The sequence below is a fragment of the Mirounga angustirostris genome, unplaced genomic scaffold (genome assembly GCF_029215605.1).
Source record: "Mirounga angustirostris isolate CCGP_5_RB_7025 unplaced genomic scaffold, mMirAng1.0.hap1 SCAF_7, whole genome shotgun sequence".
Lineage (NCBI taxonomy): Eukaryota > Metazoa > Chordata > Mammalia > Carnivora > Phocidae > Mirounga > Mirounga angustirostris.
Window position 1 is genome coordinate 92,745,190 of NW_026991715.1, and position 23,601 is coordinate 92,768,790.

The window sequence follows — 23,601 nt, forward strand, 5'->3', positions numbered from 1 at the left end:
AGACTTAAGCAGGCATCCCATACTCATCTCTGTGGTCAAGTAGGGCCTGGTCTTGGGGCAGAAACCTGTGGTAAGCCAAGGGTCAGGCTTAATGTCAACAAGGGCCAAATCCCAGACTTTGGGGTAATTAACATCCCAGCTCTAGGTTAAGACCAGTTCACAGTCAACTGAACAACTGGTGGTCAAAGTAAACCAGAAAGCCAACAGGGCCTGAAGTCTTTGTAGGGAAAGGTCTGGACAGAAACTGTTATGCTTTAGGCCATACTAATGTGGAGGGCCCTTGTCTGGAAGCCTTTTGAAGGGGGTTTCCCTGCCAGTTCTCTCCCTCTTTAATTTCTCCCTCCTCCAATACACAGGGGCTGTATGATTAAGGACCCTTTGAGTTGCAAGTGACAGAAGCCAAAGTAAAATAAGTTAATTTTTGGATGATCTAAATAGAAAGACCAGAAATACAGCTGGTTTCAGGCATAGCTGGATCCCGGGGCTTAAATTATGTCAGGAGGATGCTGTCTCTCTGTCCCTCTGTCTCTCGGCTCTCTTCTAGACAGGCTCCCCCAAAGACAGTAGTTCCAGGGTCCCTTCCTATGAGCTTAGCAATCCCAGAAAAAGAGAATGCTTCTTTCTGGAGAATTCCAGCAAACATCCCAGGACTGATGCTTGGGGGCCTGGCTTTGGTTATATGAGCCAATCACTGAGCTAATCTGACCCTGATTGTCCAGGTCACATCTCCAACCCTGGTATCAAGGGTTGGGTGAGCTCCACTCTAACCATGTCGACTGAGAGTGGAAAAGGGTGGCTCCCCAAAGAAAAACTGGCAGAGGTGGGGTATTCTCAGATAAAGGGGAATAGATGTAGGACAAACAGACACAGCAGACACCCACCACGGGGCATTTGACTCTCAACCCTGAGGCTGGGGGAGAGGGACATCCTTTCCCTGCCCAAGGGAAAGGAGTATGGGTCCTTCTCCCAGACGATTTCCTAAAATAACCTCATCTTTGCTTAGCTATACCTACTTCCCGTCCCTAAAGAAAGGAGGAAAGTACGCCTGGTTATCCGGGGAGGTCTCCCCCTTAAACTCTGCTCTGCTTCTACCAGTTACATCACTTCAAGACACTAGGGAAGAAAGCCATGTTGAGCATGTTAAAATATATAAGGAAAAACATTAACCTTGTGAGTGGACTCTTTCAAGTCAGAAGGAACGGGATGTATTTTGGTCAGAGGATTGAGAAAATTCTGGGTCACTAATATCTGCAAATAGCAGAGGTACTGCTCAAAAGCACCTCTGCTATTTGCTTTCCAGTTTTTGGTTCAGAAAATGGTTAATTTGGTTTCAGTTGCTGCCACATTCTTTGTAGGCCCTGGGATTACATGACCACATTTGTTCCTGAGAATAGCTGATGGCAATGCCTGTACTTGCTGGGGAGAAGTGTTTGAAGTCAGTGTGACACTGAGTAACATGAGCAGCACGACTGAAAGATGGATATAAATATTATCCTGAAAGCTCACCTTCCTATGTAAATCCATTTTCCAGAAGGAAGATGTTTGCGATCTCTTTTCTGAGCTGGGGTGAGTCAATGCCCCAGATGGGGGGAAGGTTCCTGAAGGCTCCAGGAAATGCTTTTCTACCTGGGAAAGACAAATGTTAAGGTTGCAAACCTTAAAATGGCTTGCCCAACTGATTCACCATGTCCTGCTTCCATCTTGCTCAGCACAGTGAACTCCAGAGATCAAAAACCTACCATTCCAAAAACCTGCAAACAACCTAAATGCCCAAAAATGGATACAGGGGCAGGGGGGCAAGTCATCAGGTCATTCACTTCCTCAGTAAATATTTATTGAGTGCCTGTTGTGTGCTAGGGATTATCTTGGGTAGTAGATTTCAGGTAATTTTTTCTTCTTTGAATTTGTCAGTGTCTTCCAAATTTTCTCACAGGACCCTGTATCGCTTTTACCATCAAATGAATCACTTTACCATCAAAAAATGAATGTTCATTCGATAAGGACAATGTCAACCACAGGAACTGATGTTCTGAGGGCAGTCTGGCAGCATGTTCCAGCTATCTACTGCTGTGTAACAAATCACAATACACGAGGGTGCAAAACGACAACACGTGGCCATTGTTATTTTGTCTCATGGTTCTGGGGATCGTGGGGTTCAGCCCAACGTTTCTTCCTTGGGGCCTCTCATGCTCATGCAGTTGCAGTCAGATGGTAGCTGGTGCCGGAGTCATTTCGAAGTCCCCATCATTCCCACGCCTGGCGTTTGACGCTGGTTGTCAGCAGAGACCTCAGCTGGGCTCCAACACTAGCAAGTGGCCTCCCTGTTTGGCCTGGGCATCTTCACAGCATGGTGGCTGGGTTCTAAGGGTGAGTGTCCCGAGCGAGAGCCAGATGGATGCTATATTGTTTTATGATCTAGTCTCAGATGTCACACAGCATCACTTCCACTACAGTCTGTTATTAGAAGCACATCATGAAAGTCAGCCCATAGTCAAGGGGAGAGGACTTAGACTACACCTTTTGATGGAAAGAATGTCAAGAAATTTGCAAACATCTTTTAAAGTGATTGCACAGCGGTTTCCTGACCCAAAGTTCCCAGAACCTCCGCAAAGCTCCAACACTACCAGCCATCCTACCTACCACCCCATGAGTCTCTGTCTTGTCCATCTTCTCAGCACCCCTAACCCCACCTTGAACCCTCAGGAAAGAGAAACCAAAGACAGCAGAGGTCTCCACACATACACACACTCTCTCCAAATGTTCTTACAGTGGAACACGAAACCCTTTCCCAAGGTGAACCCTCTCCCCTCACCTCCCCCATGACCTTGCCTACCTTCCTCTCCATTCACCCTCACATTCTTGAAATGTGCTAAGTTTCTTCACCTTAAATAAGCCCATCCCTCAGAGCCTAGGGTCGGGAGACCATTCAGAAAGTTATTGCGTGGGGTGCCTGGGTGGCTCAGTCAATTAAGCATCTGACTCTTGATTGCAGCTCAGGTCATGATCTCAGGATCGTGAGATGGAGATCAAACCCCCGGTCAGGCTCTGCACTGGCCTGGAGCCTACTTAAGATTCCCTCTCTCTCTGCCCCTGACCCCCCTCAAAAAAAACCGAAAAAGTTATTGCAATAAGCCAGCCCAAGTCCAATTGGGGCAGTAGGAAAAGGGAGAACCATAGGAAAGTTCACTATGGAAAAGAATGGCCACACCCTTGGAGGTGATAATATGGGGATGAAAAAAGGAGTTTTGAACATGACTTTGAGGTTTCCGGTGTCTGCGTTCCATGAATCCTTCCCTAGTATCCTTCTTACTAAATGTGGGAAAGTTCTGTCTTCTTAAATCCCAGAGCAGCGAGTGGTCACATGTCCCACCGAGAAGAGGCTAAGAGGATAAAGCCTTGCAAAGAAGAGCAGAGATGGGAGGCAGCACGGGCACAGTGCTAGGACCACGAGTGCTTGGAGTCAGGACTTGTTCAGGACTCAGTCCCAGAGCTGCCCAGGCTCCGAAAGCTCTCCTTCAGATCTGGAGCCACTCCAGTGGGTTGCCGGGAAATCCACCCTCTCCTTTAAAACAATGTTTTTTTGTGGTAAAATATACATAACACAAAATTTATCATTTTAACCCCTGTTGAGTATACAATTCAGTGGCATTAAACACATTCACACTATTGTATGATCATCACCACCATCCATCTCCAGAACTTTTCCTAAACTGAATCACCCTAAATGGAAACTCTGTCCCCATTAAACACTAAACTGTAACTCCCCATTGTCCCTTCTCATTCTCCCCTCCCCCAACAGCAGCACCCTTCTACTTTGTCACTATGAATTTGACTATAAAAGGTACCTTGTATAAGTGAGATCATACAATATTTGTCCTCTCATGTGTGGCTTATTTCACTTAGTATAATGTCGTCAAAGTATGTCATCCATGTAGTGTGTGGCAGAATTTCATTCCTTTTTAAGGCTTAGTAATATTCCATTGTATGTATAACCATATTTGGTTTACCCATTCATCCATTGATGGGACACTTGGGTTACTTCCACATTTAGGCTTTTGTGAATAATGCTGCTATGAACATGGGTGTGCAAGTCCACTATCCAGTGCGGATAAACAAACTGTGATATGTCCATATAATAAAGTAGTACTCAACAATAAAAAGGAACTATCGACACATTTAGCAATACAAATGAACCTCAAAATAACTATACTGAGGTAAAAGGTCCATAATCATACCGAGTGAAAAAAGCCACACGCCCCAAATAGTATATATGATATGACCCATTTATAAAATGTGATGAAAAGTACAATCTAGTCTATAGTGATAGAAAGCAGATCAGTGGTCATCTGGAGAAAGTACGGGAGCAGTGGCGGCAAACAGACTACAAAGGAGCATGTGCTCACTTCTGCAGCACATATCCTAAAGATTACGAAGGGTCACCAGAACATTGTGGGGGGTGATGAATATGCTCATTACCCTGATTGTGTGGTACACATGACAAACATCATCAAATTATACAGTTTAATTATGTGCAGTTTATTATAAATTATATCTTGATCAACTATTTTTTAAAGTAAAAACAAACAAACCAGGATATACAACATGATCCCATATATGTTGGAGGTAGAAAAGAAGAAAGAAAAAAAGATACAGCATCCACTCCCAAATGTTTCCAGCAATTCTCTCTAGATGAGACTATAAATTAGTATCTTTGGAAGGAGGAGTTTGTGTGGCTTAAATATGTTTTCTAATTTTCCTACAATGAACAGATCTTTCCTAATAAGAGAATCCGCTGTTAAAAGTATACTTCTTCCTACAGAGGAAATAAGCCGCGCCGTGACCACTACACTGGCAAAAACGCAGCCCAGCTGCTCTTATTTCCTTCAAGGAACGACCTCCTCCCACTTTCCACTCTGCGGTTGGTCCAAGCGGGGCTGATTCCACGCCCATGCTGGCCGTGTGACCAGGGCCTCACCAATCAGGATATCCTGGCCCCCTGGCCACAGGGACTCAGCGAGGGATTTTCAGGAACTCTTAAGGAAAAGGCTCTTTCTTCAGAAACTCCAAGCTAGGTGGATGTAAGTCTGAAGCTGCCCATGGGGAAGGGGGAAACCTGCTACCTGGTCAGAGTCCACCTCAGAAGAAAGCCAAGTGGAGGGAAATAGGGGAGAGACCAAAGGAGACCAGTTTCTAACATCTTTGTTAGAGCACCTGGATCCAGCTGTGTCTAAAGCCACTTACCATTACACAAGCCAGTGAATTCTTTCTTTTGCTTATGTGACTTCCTGTTCCTGAACCTCCAGTGCTGACCAAGCTCAGCAGGCACCCTCACAAAGGGATCTGCTAACCCTGCACCCTCAACTCCTCCATCTCTACCCTCTCCTTTAGATCATTATGGGTTGCTGGGTGGGGTCTGCATGGAGGATGCCTCTGCCCCCAGAACTTTGTTGGCCTCTATTATTCCTACTGTTGGGAGCAGTCCAGAGACTCTTGAGCCTAACTGTCTGGGTTTGAACCCTAGTTCTACCAGTTACTAGCTAACTGTGTGACCATGTGTATGTTTCTGGACCTTTCTGGGTCTCAGCTGCCTCAGCTGGAATAACATTAACTTTTGGTAGAATTCCTGGATTAAGTGAATTAATGCACAGTGCCTGGCACATAGTAAGCACTCAATAAATTTATTAACATCATCACCTCCTGAACACCTCACCAAGCACTGCTTTTGGACCTCATTATAATTGCTTATCATTAATTTTATTTTGACTACCATTTGCTGCTTCTAAGCAGTCTAAAGGAGTTGTCACTTTGTGCTCCCCAGGGCCCCTGTGGCTCCCTTTAGGACACTTACCACCCTCTGGGGTAACTATCTAGCTCCGGCTCTGTCTCCAATAGGCTGTGGGCTCCGCAAGGCAGGGACAATCCTCCTCTTCTGTCCTTAGTGCCCAGCAGAGTGTAGCCAAAGAACACATGCAGTACGAATCTGGAATGGACTGGGGGTGGAGTGGGTTGAGGTCATTTCAGCAAGGCAGCCAGGAGATTGCAGAGTCTAAGAACGCACCTCCCCTCGGTCCTTGAATCCACTGGTCTGCAAACCTGGTCAGGTAGTGGCAGAGAATGCAATGGCAGAGCCATCTCTTGCAAACTAAGAACTCCTTTCTCAGAAACTGTGACATTTCTGTTAGGAGCCCTCCTGTCGTTCATACCAGTCAAGCTGTCAGATTAAAACTGAGTGACCATTTCTTCATTTTCCAGTCCATATTCATTTGTTACTTTATGGATTCATTTTACCCAGGAGCATTCTTTGCCAGTGAACAAATTGCGGGGGCAGGGAGAGAAGAGCAAAGATTTAATAATAATAAACAGAACATTTTACATTGAGCTAATTCTTCCCATTGACTTTTTTTTTTTTTTTTTGGATGTTTTGAGAAAGATGGCCAATTTTCCACCACCTGCTTTGTCCCATTCAGCTCTCTAGCATCCGAGAAACTCTGCTCCATCCTTGGGCCTGATTCCTTGCCAATCCCAGCATCCTCTTCACCTAACCACCATTTCCCCCAAAATAAAGCTCCAAAGAGAAAAGGGAATGAGGTCATTCCACGTTTTTCTGGTAATGAATGCAATGGCCATCAGGGTGACTGTGAGCTCCACTGTGTGAGTTCTTGGGTGACTTTTGTCCTTTAATCTCCCAGCACCCCTAAGAGGTCAATGCTGTTGGGTATCCCTGTGTTCCAGATGAGGAAACAACAGAGGGGCAATCCCAGCCCAGGGGCATGTGGCCAGGAAGACTACAGTTAGAACCCAGGCCCCTCTGTCACCAAAGGGCAGATTTGGGGCCCTGTGCACTGTAGGGCCGTTGAAAATGCAAGTTGACCAATACCATGGGCCCTGGGGCTCTGCTGTTGGGGACTGGGGTGGGGGGGGGGGCGGTTGGTGGGGTAGATAACACCCATCCCCTCCCCTCATCCCAGCCTGCAGCCCTTCATTCCTGACAACTGCTGAGACTCCTGGCTGGTATCTCTTAGATTAGCCCCCAGCTATTTTTATTCTGCCCTTGTTTAGGGAAGAAACACAGGTTGGGCAAACCCTCAGGCAGGGCCCCAGGGGAGACCACCATTAGTCAAGGAAGAAAAGGAAGCTTATTTTACATTTTAACTATCTTTTTTTTTTAACTATCTTTTTTTCCTTAGAAAAATATCCAAATTGGATCACCCTGCCAAATTGCCTCCAGCAGAGCCTTCTGACCTCCTAAATTCACTAACACAATGTATCTGCCTTCCTTCAGAACAATATTGACCGTTGAATGAAGTCTCATCTCTTGGGCTGGTGGCAAGAGGTGTGAAGCAGATGGGCCTGGTGAAGGGAAAAGGAAGCCTGGGAGGGGAAATGAGGTGTGTCAGGGAAGACAGGGAAGCTGGAGAAGAGCCAGGCCGTGCCTAGGAGGGAGAGGTCCCTCCTGAAGTGGAGTCTCAGAGACAGAGACATGTGAATGGAAATGCTAGAAGGTTGGAGATGATAGAGATCTGGAGCTCACCTGAGAGTCTGTCATGGAGATAGAACTTTGAAATTATTGATAGTTATTCTCTAGATGATTGTTAAACTGGGCGGGGGGGTGGGGGTGGATAAGGATGACCTTGCCTGTGAGGGAATACATAGAAGGAGAAGAGGGAAGAAGCTCTGGTAAGCCAGCACTTAAGGCTGAAGAGAAGATGAAGAAAGAAGAGTGAGCAGGAGTTGCCAGAGAACAAGAGGAAAACCTAGAGTGTGGTATCACAGAAACAGGTTTCTGGGAGGAACAATGCCCACCATGGTCAACAACTGCTAAGGATGAGATAGGTGGGGCAGACATCCTTCAGATGAACAGCCTGGAGGTAACTGATGACCCCAGGGAGGCTTGTTTATGAGAGAGTGGGACCGTCGCAGCAATAAGACTTAAGTGGGCCGGGAAGTGGGTGATGAGGACACAGACCGTGTCACAGAAGTTGAGCAGTAAAGGGGAGAAGACAGAGCAGGGCTCAAGGGGGAAGGCACAACCTTCCCCGTCCTGTCACAGAGGAATGCTCCCTCCCTCCACAGGTCCCCTACGGCAGCCAGTGCACAGGCACCACTGTCATTCTGTGCTGTCCTAAAAGGCAAGGGGGAACTGCATTTATGTGCAGTCCTCAGGGATCTCGCACACAGCCGGAACTCAACAAACAGTAGATGCTTTTGATGATGAGAGTGACGATGACAACGATGAAGACAAGGATGAAAAACACAGACTCTTGTAGATCAGAAAGTCTCCTATTTGGGGGATTTTTAAAAGAACAGACTCCCTAAAAAGTCTCACTGGTAACCGTGGCTCTGTCTCTGGGCATTCCTCCTTAGTCTCATGTGCTGGCTCCTCTTTTTTGTCGTGAGTTCTTCTTTATCTATACTCAAATCTCTGGGCGAGCTCATCCAACCTCATGGCTTTAAATCCCATCTATGTGCCCTCTTTCAAATTTATACCATGAGCCCTGACTGCTCTCCCAAACCCCAGACTCACACATAACCACCTGTGTACCTGGCATCTTGACTAGGCGGTCTAATTAGACATCTCAAGTCCAACATGGCCAAAACCCAACTCCTGATCTTTTCCTCCTTGTTACGTAGGCCAAGAATTTCATAGTTTTGGAGTGCCTGGCTGGTTCACTTGGTAGAGCATGCGGCTCTTGATCTCAGTGGTTGTGAGTTCAAGCCCCATGTTGGGTGTACAGATTACTTAAAAATAAAAGGACATTTTAAAAAAAGGAATTTCCTAGTTTTGGCTCTCATTCCTTCAAGAATGAGACCCTTCAAGAAACCTTATCTTATTGGTTCTATCTTCAAAATATATCCAGAATATGACTACTTCTCACCACCTCTACTGCTCAGCCAGGTATAAGCCACCATCAATCTGCTACCTGGACACCTGCAATGGTCCTCCCAACTGGCCACCCTGCTCTGTACTTGTCTTGTTCACTTTGTTATCAACACGTGGGTCATATCAAGTCACTCCTCTGCTCCAGTGGCTCCCCATGTTCCTCAAAGTACAAGCTCAATCATTCCAATGACCTATAAGGCTTCGCATGATTTTGTTCCCACTCTGATGTCCTGTGCTACTTCTCTACTGCTCCTCACACTCTGCTCTAACCACACTAGCTTCCTTGCTATTCCCCCATCAGTCATGCTCCAGTGCATGCATGGATGCATTTCCGATGTATGGGTTTTTTCCCCACACCAACAATCAGTTCTAGCTGGGTGTCCTATAATTCAACTCAATTCGGACACTACCCACATGGTCATCAGATCCCACAGGTTAAAGGCTCAATCCCACAAAACTGCGACCCCACCCCTCACCCCCATTTCAGCTGCCCATCACAAGTCTAGATTGTCACAGGGGCTTCTGACTAGCAGGCCACAGATGGGAGATTCCCATGAGCACCTCCTCCTCAGGTTTGATTAATTCGCTAGAGAGGTTCACAGAAATGAAGGAAACATTTTACTTACTAGATTGCCAATTTATTACAAGAGGATATAATTCAGGGACAGATGAAAGAGATGCCAGGGAAAGGCATGAGGAAAGAACACAGAGCTTCCGTGCCCTCTCCAAGTGCACCACCCTCCCTCAATCTCCACGTGCTCACCAACCCAGATCTCTGAATCCAGTCCTTCTGGTTTTTTGTTTTAAAGATTTTATTTACTTATTTGATAGAGAGAGACACAGCGAGAGAGGCAACACAAGTAGGGGGAGTGGGAGAGGGAGAAGCAGGCTTCCCGCCGAGCAGGGAGCCCAATGTGGGGCTCGATCCCAGGACCCTGGGATCATGACCTGAGCTGAAGGCAGACGCTTAACGACTGAGCCACCCAGGCGCCCCTCCTTTTGGGTTCCGTGGAGGCTTCATTACACAGGCATGACTGATTAAATCACTGGCCACTCGTGACAGAACTCAATCTCCAGCCCCCTCCCCTCCTCTGAGGCCCACTGGCAACCAGCCCCATCCTTAGTGCTTTCCAAAAGTTGCCTCATGAAGATAACAAAAGAAACCTTTATCACTCTCATTGTAGGAAAGTCCAAGGGCTTTAGCAGCTCTGTGCCAGGACCGGGGACACCAAATATATATTTCTGACGATAAATCACAGTATCGCAGATGCTCCCACTGTAGGCCTTTGCACTAGCTCTAGCTGGCCTGTGTGGAACCCTCCTCCCTCAGCAGTCCACATGGCTATGGTGTCTCCATCCTCAACAGGCCTTTGCTCAAATCTTATCTCCTCAATGAGGCCAGCTCTGACCACCCTACTTAATACCGCAAACCTATCCCCTCACCTATATTCCAGATCTCCATTAGCCAGCTTCACTTTTCCCTAAGATGCTTATTTTCCTAACAGAATGAATGACTTATTTAGTATCTTAATTGTTTATCATCTGGCCACCCTCCGCCACATATAAGTTCCATGACAACAGGGAATCTTTGTTTCGTTCACTGAGTGTACCTAACACAGTGCCTGGTACAAAGTAGGTCCTCAGTAAATACTTGAATGAACGACCTCTTGACAGATGCTCTGTCCTTTTAGCTCCTTGACCTTCATCTAAGCAAAATGTAGAATACAAGTTTACGTTACTGTTAACAGTGAGAATTAAAACCATTTATGAAACATCTCCCAAAAACTATATAGGTGGACTTTGTACATTTGTATGGCTTTTTTTTTAAAGTCTGGTATCTGGAAAAAAAAAAAAAAAATCCATAAGAACATTCCATGTGGACTGATGGAGAGTCCTAAACACAGCAAGATCATAGAACAAATGTGAACACTGCCCCCTCACGGATGAATATGGCGCTGGCTGCTTCTGCCCAGCCAGCCCACCTGGGGATCATTTTGAATCCCGGTGGCTGGCTGACTGGGGCTGCAAGATATAATGCTATTGATGACACTTCAAATTCAACCTATTTGCAGAAGGAAACAAGTTAAAGAAGAATAAAGTCAAAGGGAGATTTTTTTAAGGAGTACAGAGCCCACACATTCCCATATTGTAAGGAGGATGTTGACAATTAGTGGGAAGTAGTAAAGAAAAATGTTAAGACAAGAAAATCCTAAATTGATAACATCCATCTGCTGCACTTACAGCTGGAATCTGAGTGGGAATTTCCCATCTGTGCTTTATTCTCAGCTTTAACTTGACTATAAATAAGACACATGCATACACATTTTGCACTGAGTGTCTTCTCAGTCCAGAAATTGTTTAAGAATGATATATATATATGGAAGTGTGTGTGTACAAATACACACACACACACTTCAACTTAGAACCTGTTCATTAAACTACTCAGTCTGAGGTGTGCAGCCAATCTCTTACACACTTGGTCCCACGACAATCCGGACTTTGTAACTGAAGCCGTAACTGTTCACACCCTCCCTCTGCTCAAGCTGATCTAACAGAACTTCCGACGCCCAGGCCAGCTTTCATTAAAGCCTGTTCGCTGCAGGAAACCTCAGGGCCCAGAGTCCTGGAGGGGGCCCCATTTGGGAAGCCCACTGTCCAGTCAGACAGAAGCTGCACTTGTTACTGTACATTCTTGTTTGATTCTCATATTGACTCTACAAATGACTATATGGACTATCACCCCCACTTTACAGGTGGGGAAACTGAGGCTCAGTGACAAAAGGTAACTTGCCCATGGTCACATGGTCCCTTAGTAGTAGAGCCAAGGCTCAAAACCAAGGTTCAAAGTCCATGTTCTTTCCACTTTCCCCTCTGCCTCCACATTACACCTCCCAGGGCCTCTGGGGCTATAAATAGTGGGGAGGCTGGGATTTCATGAGGCCAGCCAGGCCTACAGCACAAGGAGATACTAACATCTCCCAGCCTGAGCCCCAGTATCCCCCAGGCCTCAACAGAACTCAGGCCCAGACAGGCCTCAGCTTATCACTAGGCTCGCTCTCATGGTTATATTTAGCTCTGGACCTCAAAGAGAAAGATGTGGGCCAGCCCCCAAGACACGGCACACCCCCAGGCCAGGCCCACCACTGTACATAGAAAGAGAAGGATGTCTGCCTGAGCCTTTTCAGATGTGGTGTCAGCCACCTCCCGTGGGGGCTTTTTGTAACTTGCTTTATTAGAGCCTATGAGATCTTGTTCTTCTTGCTCCCTGAGGGAGGAACCACAGCTGCTTTACCAAGTATTTGTAACGGTCAGCAACGTCTATAAGACATTGCATGTGGCTGTTGCTTAATAATCCTTTGTTGAATGAACAAATAAATGATCTAAGTTGATGTTCTAGAAATCTGGACATCAAAAACAGGTCACAAATTCCCAGAAGGATACCTTATAAATCCACATGCATTTCATTCTATTAAATAGAGTCAAGTTTATTCAAGGAATGGGCCTGAGTTTTCCTTATCCTTCTTCTCCCCACTTCTCTCTTCCTTCCACCAGATCTGGCATTAAGGCTATAGCAGGAGAAGGGGAGAGAGGAGGATCCAATCCTGAAGGCTGGCCTCTGCATGCCCCATGTGACAGCCACACGCACTGTGTGATGGCTCCTGGAGTCCCTGTGTCCTGCAGGTATCCTGATGACAGGCCTCCCCTTGCTCTACTCGCCCTTTATAGGCCAACCAGCTGCCTACAGAAAGCTGGGGGGCTGGGTCTGCAAACCACCTGCTGAGCAAGTGGAACAGGCTGCAGAGGTGTGCACTGGTTTGGCAGCCGGGGCCAGACCTCAGGAGCATGGACAGATCCTGACACGAGCTTAAAGGGCAAAAGCTGGTAATTCCAGATCTTACAAAAATGGAAAGAGCCGCTTTTTTACAATATAGAGGACCGTAGCAAGGAAAAGGGCCAGGGCAAGGAAAATGAGAAGCTTGTCCGTCAGCTCTCGGCGATTATATTTTGTGATAAGCTTCCGTCCCAACTGGATGGTCCCTGACATGGACTTAAACTCTTCATTTGCATCCAGGATAGTCCGGGAAGAATTGGCTGAAACAAAAGAGGGAGGGAGCCTGACTCAGAGACTGTAGAGCACCAAATCCAAAGACTTTGCTCTGCTGGCTGGGTTACCAGCAAATAACACTGCACTTTGCAGCAAGTTCCCCTCGGCCATAAGCAAAGATGTGAGCAGAGACAACCAGAGGAGCAATGAACAAGGATATTATAAGGACAGTACCTCCCTAGGTCCTATTCAGCTCAGAGTGATGTGGTTTGTTTATATACAATGTCACAGGGCCACAACTAGGCGTTCTCCAATGTGAATATCACCAGGGAAAAAAGAATAGAGTTCCTTTACTGACCATCGATCTCAGTTTTCCAAAGCAGGCAAGTGCTGGTGAGAAGAACTACCAGCCCCAAAACGAACCCGGGTGATTATGACCAGGCACTATGAGGTCTTTTGGGGGGCAGAAGCTAGGAGTTACCAAGACTTTCCACCTGAGGTGCACCCTGCCCGGACCCCTGAGAGTCAGATCTGCTCTTGGTGGGATCCTAACAAGTTGGGCTGGCCCTGCCACCAGCCCCCACACACGTCAGTTCTTCAGTCCTGGGACACTGCTGTAGCTTTAAAGATGTCACACCTTGCTCTGACCACTGTATGAACTCTAAGGGGAGGTACCTGTGCCTAGGAGTACTGTACTTCTGAGTATGGGTATTTGAGCCTGACACTTGGGTAAGAAGGTCTGCCTGGCAAGATTCTCCCCCAAAGCCTAACATCATCAGAACATTCAAAGAATAAAATGTGCTGTTAAGTGGAAAAGTGAGGTGTGAAAGAGCGTATGTGAAAATTCCCATTTATGTAAAAGAGAGGGGGATAAAGAATATTTAATTTGCTTGTGCTATACGTGCTTGAAGGAGCTCAGGAGGATATAAAAGAAACTGGTAACAGTGGTTGCCCTTGGGGAGTAGACCTGATGGCCAGAGGTCAGAGGGAGGTCAGAAGAGAGAGCTATCTTTTTACATCTCTCCTGTACTGTCCAATATGGCAGCCCCTAGACACAGGTGGCACTTGAGCATGCATATGCGGCTAAACCAAACTGAGATGTCCCTAGGTGTAAAATACACACATGATTTCCAAGACTTAGTATGAGAAAAAGGAAGGTAAAATATCTCAATAGTTTTTGATATTACATATTGAAATGGAAATATTTTATATGTATTGGGTTAAACAGATTCACAGGTTTCTTTTTACCTTTTTTAATGTGCCTACTAGAAAATTTAAAGTTAAATATGTGGCTCACATTCTATTTTTATTGGACAATGCAGGCCTAAAGGTTTTTTTCTTAACCATGTAATGCATATTACTTTTTCCTAAAATTAAAAGTCAATAAGTAAGTAAAAGAAATTACCAGAGGAAACAGAGCAGCATTTATATAAAGACAGATGAAGGGGAAAAATAAACACTCAGACAACAAAAATCCCTCTATTGGCCCTTTCTCCATGCCTACCTCCACCCCAAAAACCTAAGTAAGAGTCAGTTCAAAAAAATCTAACAGGCCTTTCTTTTTAAACTTCATGTGATAGAGAATTTTAAAGCATCACCAAAGTAGACAGAATAGTATCATGAAATGCCCTATGCCCATCACCCATACCCAAGAACCACCAATTCCCTGGCGCTCCTGTTCCCATACTACCCCACCCAATTCCAGCAAATTCCAGACATTATATCCCTTATATGCTTTTTTTTTAAAAAATTGTAGCCCTATCAGGCTCTTAAGTCAAGCTGAACTTGTGAGCTCTAAGGAAAGGATTAAGAATTGCATTCTTCTTTCTTCAATAGTTTTCTCTAATGGGCCCTAAGAACAGCCCTCAACACCCCAGAAGCCATCAGCATCTGTGCACCCTCCTCACCACTTAACGATCTCATCTGTTTCTGATGTGTGTATAAACTGTGTGTGGGGGGAGGCGTCCTGTCACCTGCATCAAAGCAGAAAAGCCCTCCACTCAAAGGCCAGGTGGCTTCCTACTTTGCACACTCTCCCAGGTCTCTCCCAAGGCTTGAGCCCCGCCCCCAGCACGCATGTAGCGGACGTGACTGGCTGGTTCTGAGCCTAAATGCCCAGATAAGTTTCAAACACAGGGATTGACCTTGGGGACAAGTTGCTTGCTTTGCTTTTCCCTCCTCCTGTTTGAATAGTGCACTGAAAAAAAAGTGGCTCAAAATTATGCATACTTTTTAAGAGTGATAATAGTATTGTGGTTTGGTTTTGTTTTTTGTTTCAAGAGTCTCTTATCTTTTAGAGAGACATATTGAGATATTTTTAGATGATGTCTGTGATTTGCTTTGAAATAATCCAGATGGAGGCCCAGGAAGGGTGGAGCTGAAACGAGACTAGCCATGAGCTGACAAGTGCATACCACACTCTCTGCTTTAGTCTCTGTGAAATCTTCCAAAACTGTCTCAAACAGTAAACTCTCTCTTTGTTTTCCTATACAAAGGACTCCGAAGAGGGCCAATTCTCTTCTACATTACAAGGGAGACACCATGGGAAAGCTGCTAGAGAAACCAGATGCTCAAGTGGCTTCTTTTGTGGCCTCTGATGGTATCTTTTAAAAGGAGCTCATGTAAAAATAACACTGGAGAGTATAATCGTAAGCTGAGGCCCTAGCAGACCAACCAGCAGCCAATATACTAAACATCTCCTCAAGCAATGATTCCCCAACCTGCCTGGCCACATGGGTCCACAGAACTCCAGAGAAGAAAACAGACTGCCAGGCCCCTCCCCCAGCCCTACTGGCACCCACTCTCCAGGAGAAGGCCTGGGGATCTCTACTTTTCACAGGAGACCCTGGGAGTGCTTCTGCTGGGGAAACATTTTGACAGGGGTGTGTAGATCTTCTTAGTACAACAATAAAAACCAAAAAGAGAAGTAAGAGCGACACATCCCACTCTAGGCAACACCACACTGTCGAAGAATTGAGGAGCCACACAAGTCAGTAAGCTTGGAGATGAGGGTAGGGAGAGGGGGCAAAGGTGGAAGAGCCTGGTGGCAGGTGCCAGGGCAAGGGCTCTGGGGCTGGTGTCTCTGGGAGAAGCTTCTAACTCCAGGTCCGGCTTTACCTAGAGTCTGCATGGCTTCCTCGCTCTGCTGGACCTGCTGGGACATCATCCTGCTGATCCCCATGAGGCTCTCCGTGATGGCACTGGACGTCTGGGCCAGGCTCTCTTTGGTGGTTTTCCTAAAAGTCCAGAGTGGGAGGAGGCATGTCAACAAAAGCCTGGCTGCAAGAAAATCCCATCTTCAAATGAGATCCCATTTTTTTAATCTATCAAAATAAAATCTATTTAAATATCAATGATCATAGTCAACACCAGCAAGGGTATGCTGACACCACACTCCTGAAGACTCCTAGTAGGAACGCAAACTGCTGCTACTTTCTGTAAAGCAATTTGGCAATACGTATTAGGAGCCTTAGAAACATTTAGGCCTTTGGCCCAATAATCTCATCCCTGGGAAACTCTCCAAAGGAAATATCCAAAATGTGGACAAAGTCTTATGTCCTAAGATGTGGCCTTGTGTATTATTTACGGTACGGACAAACTAGAAATGTAAACACCCACAAACAGGGGATTAGCTAATACAGGGGAATACTATGTACTCTTAAACCTTTGTTTAAAGAGTTTCTAAAGCAACAAGCAAGTATTTGTGCTATAATGCTATGTGAAGAATAGCAGGGCGCTAAGTTTTATATACAGTATGATTCAGACTTCGTGAAAAAAAATGGTGGGAGGAGGCAATGTATCCAAATGTGTACAACACAATGACAGTATGGTTTCATTTTGTCATTAATATTTTTCTTTATTTTACCAATTTATTACAAGTAAGCATGTATTTTCTTTCACACTTTAAAAAATATTACCTATATAATAAAATTAAGTACCAGTTTTACATTGAAAACAAGAAGGGGTTCCTTACGTGGGTTTTGCACCTTGCCAATTGCTATCTGTTCTAACATCAGGGCCCAGAAAGACAAAAAGACAGATACCTTTGCCTTAAGAGGTCTCCTCCCTGGAGAAGTTCTGCTTTCTCTAGATTGTCGATAGCAATTTTGCAAGTGAGATTAGCCTTCCTCCATGAGGTCTGATTGCTGGAATCAAAAGGGTCTTGCATGAGTTTCTGTCAGATCAAGTCACAGCAGTTCTTCCTTCTGGCACGGGAGTGATGGGGAAGGCCACCCAGGAGTGGCCCACAGTGTCCATCTCCACCACCCGCCATTTCCACCTCTTGGTTGCCCCAGCAACTGTTCCAGCTCAGGCCACAACACCTCTGGTCTGGACCCTGGAGGCTGCCTCTGGGACGTTCTCCTACTGCCCTACTGCCTGTAGCTGTCCCTCTCCCTCCAGGGCAGCCAGAGGGAGCAGTCTGGCCACAGCACTTCTGTGCTGACAGCCCGCAACGGCTTCAGACTTCAAACTCGCTGTGGGCGCACAAGGCCCTGTTCTGTCAAGTTATCTCTAACATTTTCCTGCTCTTTGCCTTGTGTACTGGTTGGTTCCATTTCCTGAGAACCATGTCTTACTCATTTCTGGATCACCAGTACCTAGAACAACAGTTTCTGGCCCATTAGCCAATCAATAGGTATTATGAGAAGTAGAAAAATCATAGAAAGGCAGTTTTCCTCAATATTTCTTTTCTTTTTAAAGTTTTATTTAAGTTTTTTGTTTGTTTTTTTTGAGAGCACGCCTGAGAGTGAGAGAGCAGGGGGAGAGGCAGAGGGAGAGAGAGAAAAAAATCTCAAGCAGGCTCCATGCTCAGTGCAGAGCCTGACACAGGGCTTGATCCCAGGACCCTGGGATCATGACCTGAGCCAAAATCAAGATTTGGACGCTCAACCGACTGAGCCAACCAGGCGCCCCTAGGTTTTTATTTAAATTCCAGTCGGATAACATACAGTGTAATATTAGTTTCAGGTGTACAATATAGTGATTCAGCACTTTGGTTTTGCTCAATATTTCTTTAAGATTTGCTGTTCTTTACACACCCAGAACAATCATGAACAAGATAAACACAATGTATTAGCGGGGCCCAGTTTGATGTGATTTATTTACATTCTTTGCCCGATCTCCCTTATGAGAGACACCTCAAATTTGGTGAACAGCTCCCTGGGGTTCGCAGTGCAGCTTTTGTCGATGGACTATACAAATGTTAGGGCGCCTGGGTGGTTCAGATGGTTAAGCGTCTGCCTTTGGCTCAGGTCATGATCCCAGGGTCCTGGGATCGAGTCCCGCATCGGGCTCCCTGCTCAGTGCAGAGCCTGCTTCTCCTTCTCCCTCTGCCATTCCCTCTGCTTGTGCTCTTCTATCTCTCTGTCAAATAAATAAATAAAATCTTAAAAAAAAAAAAACCAAAAAAACAAAAACAAATGTTAATTGGGCCCCTCAGAGAAGCAAACTCAAGCACTAGAACTCTTAGGCAGCTGGTTCACATCAACTGTGCTAACCCCTGAGGTATTTACGAAGTCAAACACAGGGCACGTGAACTGATAGGGTGTTTTTCTAAGAGCACCTCTGTGCTGCCACCGGAACAGCATCTACTATGCCACTTCGCACCTGATATTTAAAAAGAATCAACTACATTTTCGAACTATTAGCAAGGGGGTTCTGCTGGGCCTTGTGACACAGAGATAAGTGAGCCACAGTGGCTGTCCTCAAGGGGCTCACATTTATTGGGGAGAAAGACAAGCAAACAAATATTTGCTGAACGGTGTGATAAGCACGATAACCCAGGCAAGCACAACCAGCTTTCACACACAACTGCCGAAGTATTCATTTATTGTTTTCTCTCTCTCCCCTGTAACTCCACATCATGAATGACCATTCTCAACTTTAAACCCATGCTCAGCCCATCTTATCTGGTGTAACTTACTATACTTTATACAAGGGGTCCTCCTGACTCAGTGTTCATAATCTGAGTATCCTTGGTGGCCGAGGGAAGCAAACGCCATCACGACACAAAATATTATGACTGAGCCACGCACTTTAACACTGGTCACCACTCACACATCCCTCCCTACTTACACTAACTAGCCCCCACCATGCCCACATCTTTGTCAGTCTCCTCCTGTAGCTGGGTGTTATAAACACAGCTGTTGTCAGCAAGGATGACGCTGGAGAATTATTCAAATCAGAAGCAAAACCACAGACAAAAACAGGTGTGGCAGAATTAGAGCAATTAACAAGGACGAAGGGAACACCCAGGAGGATGATGATTAGCACGGGCTTCAAAAGAGAATGACCTGGCTACCAGAGGATTGGGAGAGTTGATGGAGCCCTCAAATATTTTTGCCACGACAAACTTCTTTATGACTATGATACAAAAGCCAAATGTGAAGGGACAGGTACTGTTTCATGCCATCAGACAATTTTGTTGGCAAGTCCCCCAACTCAATACCCAGAAATAGCACATACTTCAATTATATAATCAAAGGTTAGCACACAGCTACAACGATAACCACCATTTTCTTTAACGTAACATAACCTTATTTACATTTGGGGGGGTTTTATTTTTTATTTTATTTATTTATTTTATTTTATTTATTTATTTATTTATTTTTTAAGATAAAGTCCCATTCAAAGCTTTCTAAATTTTGGTCCATCTTAAGTAGGACTTTCTCTGGTAACAGTTATGCTTAAAGAAAAAGGACCCTGTATTATAAAAGCAACCATTTTTTGGTTTTGTCTTAAAAATATAAAATACAGCATAATGGTAAATATGCTTTTGCAAACTATACACAATTTGACCTACCAACAACCCCTGCTGGCCCCTGCTTTGAGAACTACTGATCTCTCTAGATCAGTAGTGTGTATAAATGACACAATTAAATCATTAAGCCAGGTTTGTTAAGCAAACCCTTGTACAAGCCTCCCAGGGAGCAAGTGACCCAGCACAGGCCTCACCTACCTGAGCATCTGCTTTTTGTGATTCTCCACTTCCTGGAGCAGAGCTTGCTTCTCCGACTCTCTGTCTTGCTCTTTAGCTGACTGCTCAAGCTCCTTTGGGGGAAAAGAGCGCTATATTAAAATGATTTTAAAATGATTTTAAAAGCCAATATAAAAACCAAAGAGCACTTCTCTTCTAGGCAGGTTATACAATAGCACTTGAAAACCCTCCTAAAAGAGAACACTTAGGAATGCCAGGTATCAGAAAACAAACATCCTTATAAATATATAACTGACTTGCAAGAAAGTAGAGATAATCCCCAGGGCCCCAAGGAGAGAAGGGAACTAAGAGACAGAGCGGTCAACCTGTGAGTGATGCATGGCTGCCCTGGAATGGGAGATTCACTCCTATAATCTAGGGCACGCCTGGAATGAAAGGGAATAAAAAATTACTCAAGAGGAGCCCCCTGGTCCCACTTGGAGATATCATGGAAATATCAAACTGCTACACGTCTAAATGCTCACTCTCAATCCCGGTACCTATTTCATTATTGACTGGTAGCAAACAATTTGAAGGTTTCACTGTGTGCCCATATTTTTTTTTTTTAAAGATTTTATTTATTTGACAGAGAGAGATAGTGAGAGCAGGAACACAAGCAGGGTGAGTGGGAGAGGGAGAAGCAGGCTTCCCGCTGAGCAGGGAACCCAATGAGGGGCTCGATCCCAGGACCCTGGGATCATGACCTGAGCCAAAGGCAGACGCTTAACGACTGAGCCACCCAGGTGCCCCACTATGTGCCCATATTTATAAACATACATTCATATATATATATATATGAAAGTAATAGCCTTTCAAAAATAAAAAATTAAATGATTAAATCAGTGCTAGAGATGGAGGCAAAAAGATCAGCTAGGTTCAGTGACATTGTTAAAATTCTAAAGTGAATTTTTATGACAAAAGCTGCTTATTTTCACAACTGCCTTGAAAATCCCTTAGGAAGGCAACACACAGGACCCAGACATACTATTTCCGAATAGCCAGTTTTTCTTCCAGCTTTGGAAACAGACTGTCTTCTGTTAAACAACAAGGTTGTTGGCTGGCATCTGGGGCCACATCACAGGAAAAGCACAGGTCTTTAAATCCCAGGACCACAAGCAGTGAGACCGGGTGCCCCCAGACCCACTCAGGGATGGGCAGATCCACGCACCCATCTTATTCTCACTAGGGCACAGCAGCAGAAACAGGCTATGCAAATGGATACTTCTCACTCCGGTGGTTTTTGAGAGAGCACATACACCTTAGTTGGATTCAGGAGTGCTATATGTGCATATGAAGTGATTGGAGACCTCAGAAACAGGGAGGAAGACGCTAGGCAAAGCAGAGCATGAAAAAAACCCCAGGAGACACTGACAATACATTCAAAAGTTCCTTACTTTTACCTTGAGAGCATGGTAGTACAGTTACCCTCACTGTCCAAACGTTTACTAAACAAAACAAAACAAAACAAAACAAAACAAAAAAACCTGGACAGCTCTCAAGCGGAGGTTACTCCCAAGATGGAGCCTCCTCATTGTTACCCAATCTCCCCACACCTCAGCTCTGCAGCTACTCACCTGTATCCTGTGCCGCAACTGCTGAAACTTCTCTTTCACTTTAGTATTCAGTTCAGTAAGTGCACTTAATGGTCCTGAACAATCTCGAATATCCTAGGAGACATCGAAGAGGTGAGAGGGCCTTTCTCGAGGCAATGAAATGAAATGATACCATCTGTACAATGACAGAATTGGCTTAGACCACAACTAAGGCTGGCCTACTGACTATAATTCATCCTGATCTTTGCGGCTTACCTCTGCAACACAAGCAAAAACATTATCATTTACATTTCTCTCATACCTCTTTAATTTTGAGCATGTAATATAAAAGCATAAAAAGAAACACAACTGTCTTGACTTACTAGTTCCTAAAGTTTAACAAAACGCCACCTGGTCGGTATAAAAAGGCTTAAAGCAGCTTGTATGTCCAACAAGAATGGACATCCAAAAGTGATACTTTAACTTTAGATCTTTCCAACTTGCAAACTCAATTGCTGGCATCATAGGAAAAGGACAAGGTTAACTTCAATCTGATTTTACAAACCATCTGTTATAAATCACACTGTTTATAGACATGTCCAAGAGTCAATTTAGAATTTGTTTCTGGACATTCAAAATGACTGGGGTCAGGTTTTAGAGCAGGCCCTAGAGCCAGAGTATGTGGATTCAAATTCTGGCTGTAGCAATTTATTGACTGTGTAACAAAAAGTCACTTGAGTTCTCTGTGTCTCAGTTTCCTCATCACACTGCCTACCACATAGACCATATATGTATGGAAAGCATGTTGCAGAGGGGTTGGAACACAGTAAGAGTGCAGTAAATCTAGATATAATCAATCTTTCTCATTAGCAGCCATGAGAACCCAAATATGAGAGAGTACAAAAGGGGACTTAAGCAACTTAGATTATGTAAACAGGCAATTTTATTTGTATGAATCCTATATTTGTTTTTCTAGACTCATCCCAGAAGTTTTGCAATGTGTATGGAGAAGAAGTGAAGTTGAAGAAGTCTAAATGCTTGCATCAAGTTTCCTCACTTGTTCTCTGGCTTACTCGCTAAATCACACCCCCTTGCACCACGATAAGGCACTACTTTGGTTTATTCTGCATCTGCTTTCTATGGGAAGTCCTACTTTCCTTCACTTTTTGCCACAGCTAGTTGCAAACTCTCAGTCTACATCTAATGTCTACTAACATTTGTTGGAAAGGGAAATGACTTGCCTAAAACCAAGGTTTAAAACTCCTAGTTTCTTTTTGCTAAATTCAAGGAACCATTTCTACACTCCTAACTCTTGCCTATGTCAATTGGTTATTGCTCTGCTGCCTTCTGCCCTTAAGTGGCTTAAGGCAAAGCATCTCAATTACCCCATCTGTTAAGCGAAGTTGTAGATACTCCTTAAGTCCCTCTCTAGGCGGACCTTCCCCGTCAGGTCGCAGTTTTGCCACCATCTGCCCTCTGATTCAGGCCTTGGCACTTTACCCGATTTCCTCACTTACAAAGTCACAACTACAGTCTAAGTTAAGTTCATTTCACCGGGTGCCTCCCGTGTCAGGCGGCCTTTGGTACCACGGGACACCGCACCCTGCCCAGCTGCCCAGGAGGGGGCGGGGCTAATGCCCCTCAGGGCGCCACCAAACGGTGGGGAGGGCGGTGTCAGAAGGCGGGGCCAACCAGGGTGACAGGTATGTTGTGTGGCGGTCCCAGTCGATAAGTGTGCCCGGGAGGGGCCAATGGGGGCCACAAAGGGGCAGCCTGGTCAGGGACCGGGGAACATGGGAGTGTCCAGAAGAGGGCAAGACGACAGCAAGTGGATGGAGGATCAGGGCCAACGGTCAAGGAAACGGGACCAAAGGGGGACCACAACGGGGTAGCCGGCCATGGGGCGGGACCAACGACCTCAGGGACTTGACCAAGTGGGGAAAGCTCGGGAGTGAGACCGCCAAGCTCACAGGAAGCCAGCGGAGCCTGGGTTTAAGGCTGCTGGAGCCCGGCAGGGGTCCCGGGAATTAGTACCTGGATAAGCGCCTTCACCTCCAGGTCGAATTTGATAATCTCTTGGTTACAGATACGGACGTGGACATCTTGGGAGGCCGCCATGTTGAGGACGCAGGCTACGGGAAGCGGGGGTGCCCAAATTTAAGCGCGT

The 23,601-nt window shown here is 45.4% G+C and overlaps 1 protein-coding gene across 4 annotated transcripts; it reads right to left on the reverse strand.

Moving 5' to 3' along the window:
- Nucleotides 1–1,289: 1,289 nt before the first annotated feature.
- BNIP1 (BCL2 interacting protein 1) lies at nucleotides 1,290–23,601 on the reverse strand. Of its 4 annotated transcripts, XM_064596560.1 has the most exons (7): nucleotides 23,469–23,601; nucleotides 21,477–21,569; nucleotides 19,885–19,976; nucleotides 16,970–17,071; nucleotides 16,044–16,162; nucleotides 5,849–5,990; nucleotides 1,635–2,454 (listed from the first exon to the last, which is right to left on the reverse strand). In XM_064596560.1, coding segments are annotated over exons 1-7 (633 nt in total). In that variant the 5' UTR covers nucleotides 23,553–23,601; the 3' UTR covers nucleotides 1,635–2,453. The 4 variants fall into 4 exon arrangements, with proteins under 4 accessions (XP_054369502.1, XP_064452630.1, XP_064452629.1 ...); XM_054513527.2 differs by lacking the exons at nucleotides 1,635–2,454; nucleotides 5,849–5,990 and adding an exon at nucleotides 1,290–1,626; XM_064596559.1 differs by lacking the exon at nucleotides 1,635–2,454 and having other exon boundaries at nucleotides 4,261–5,990.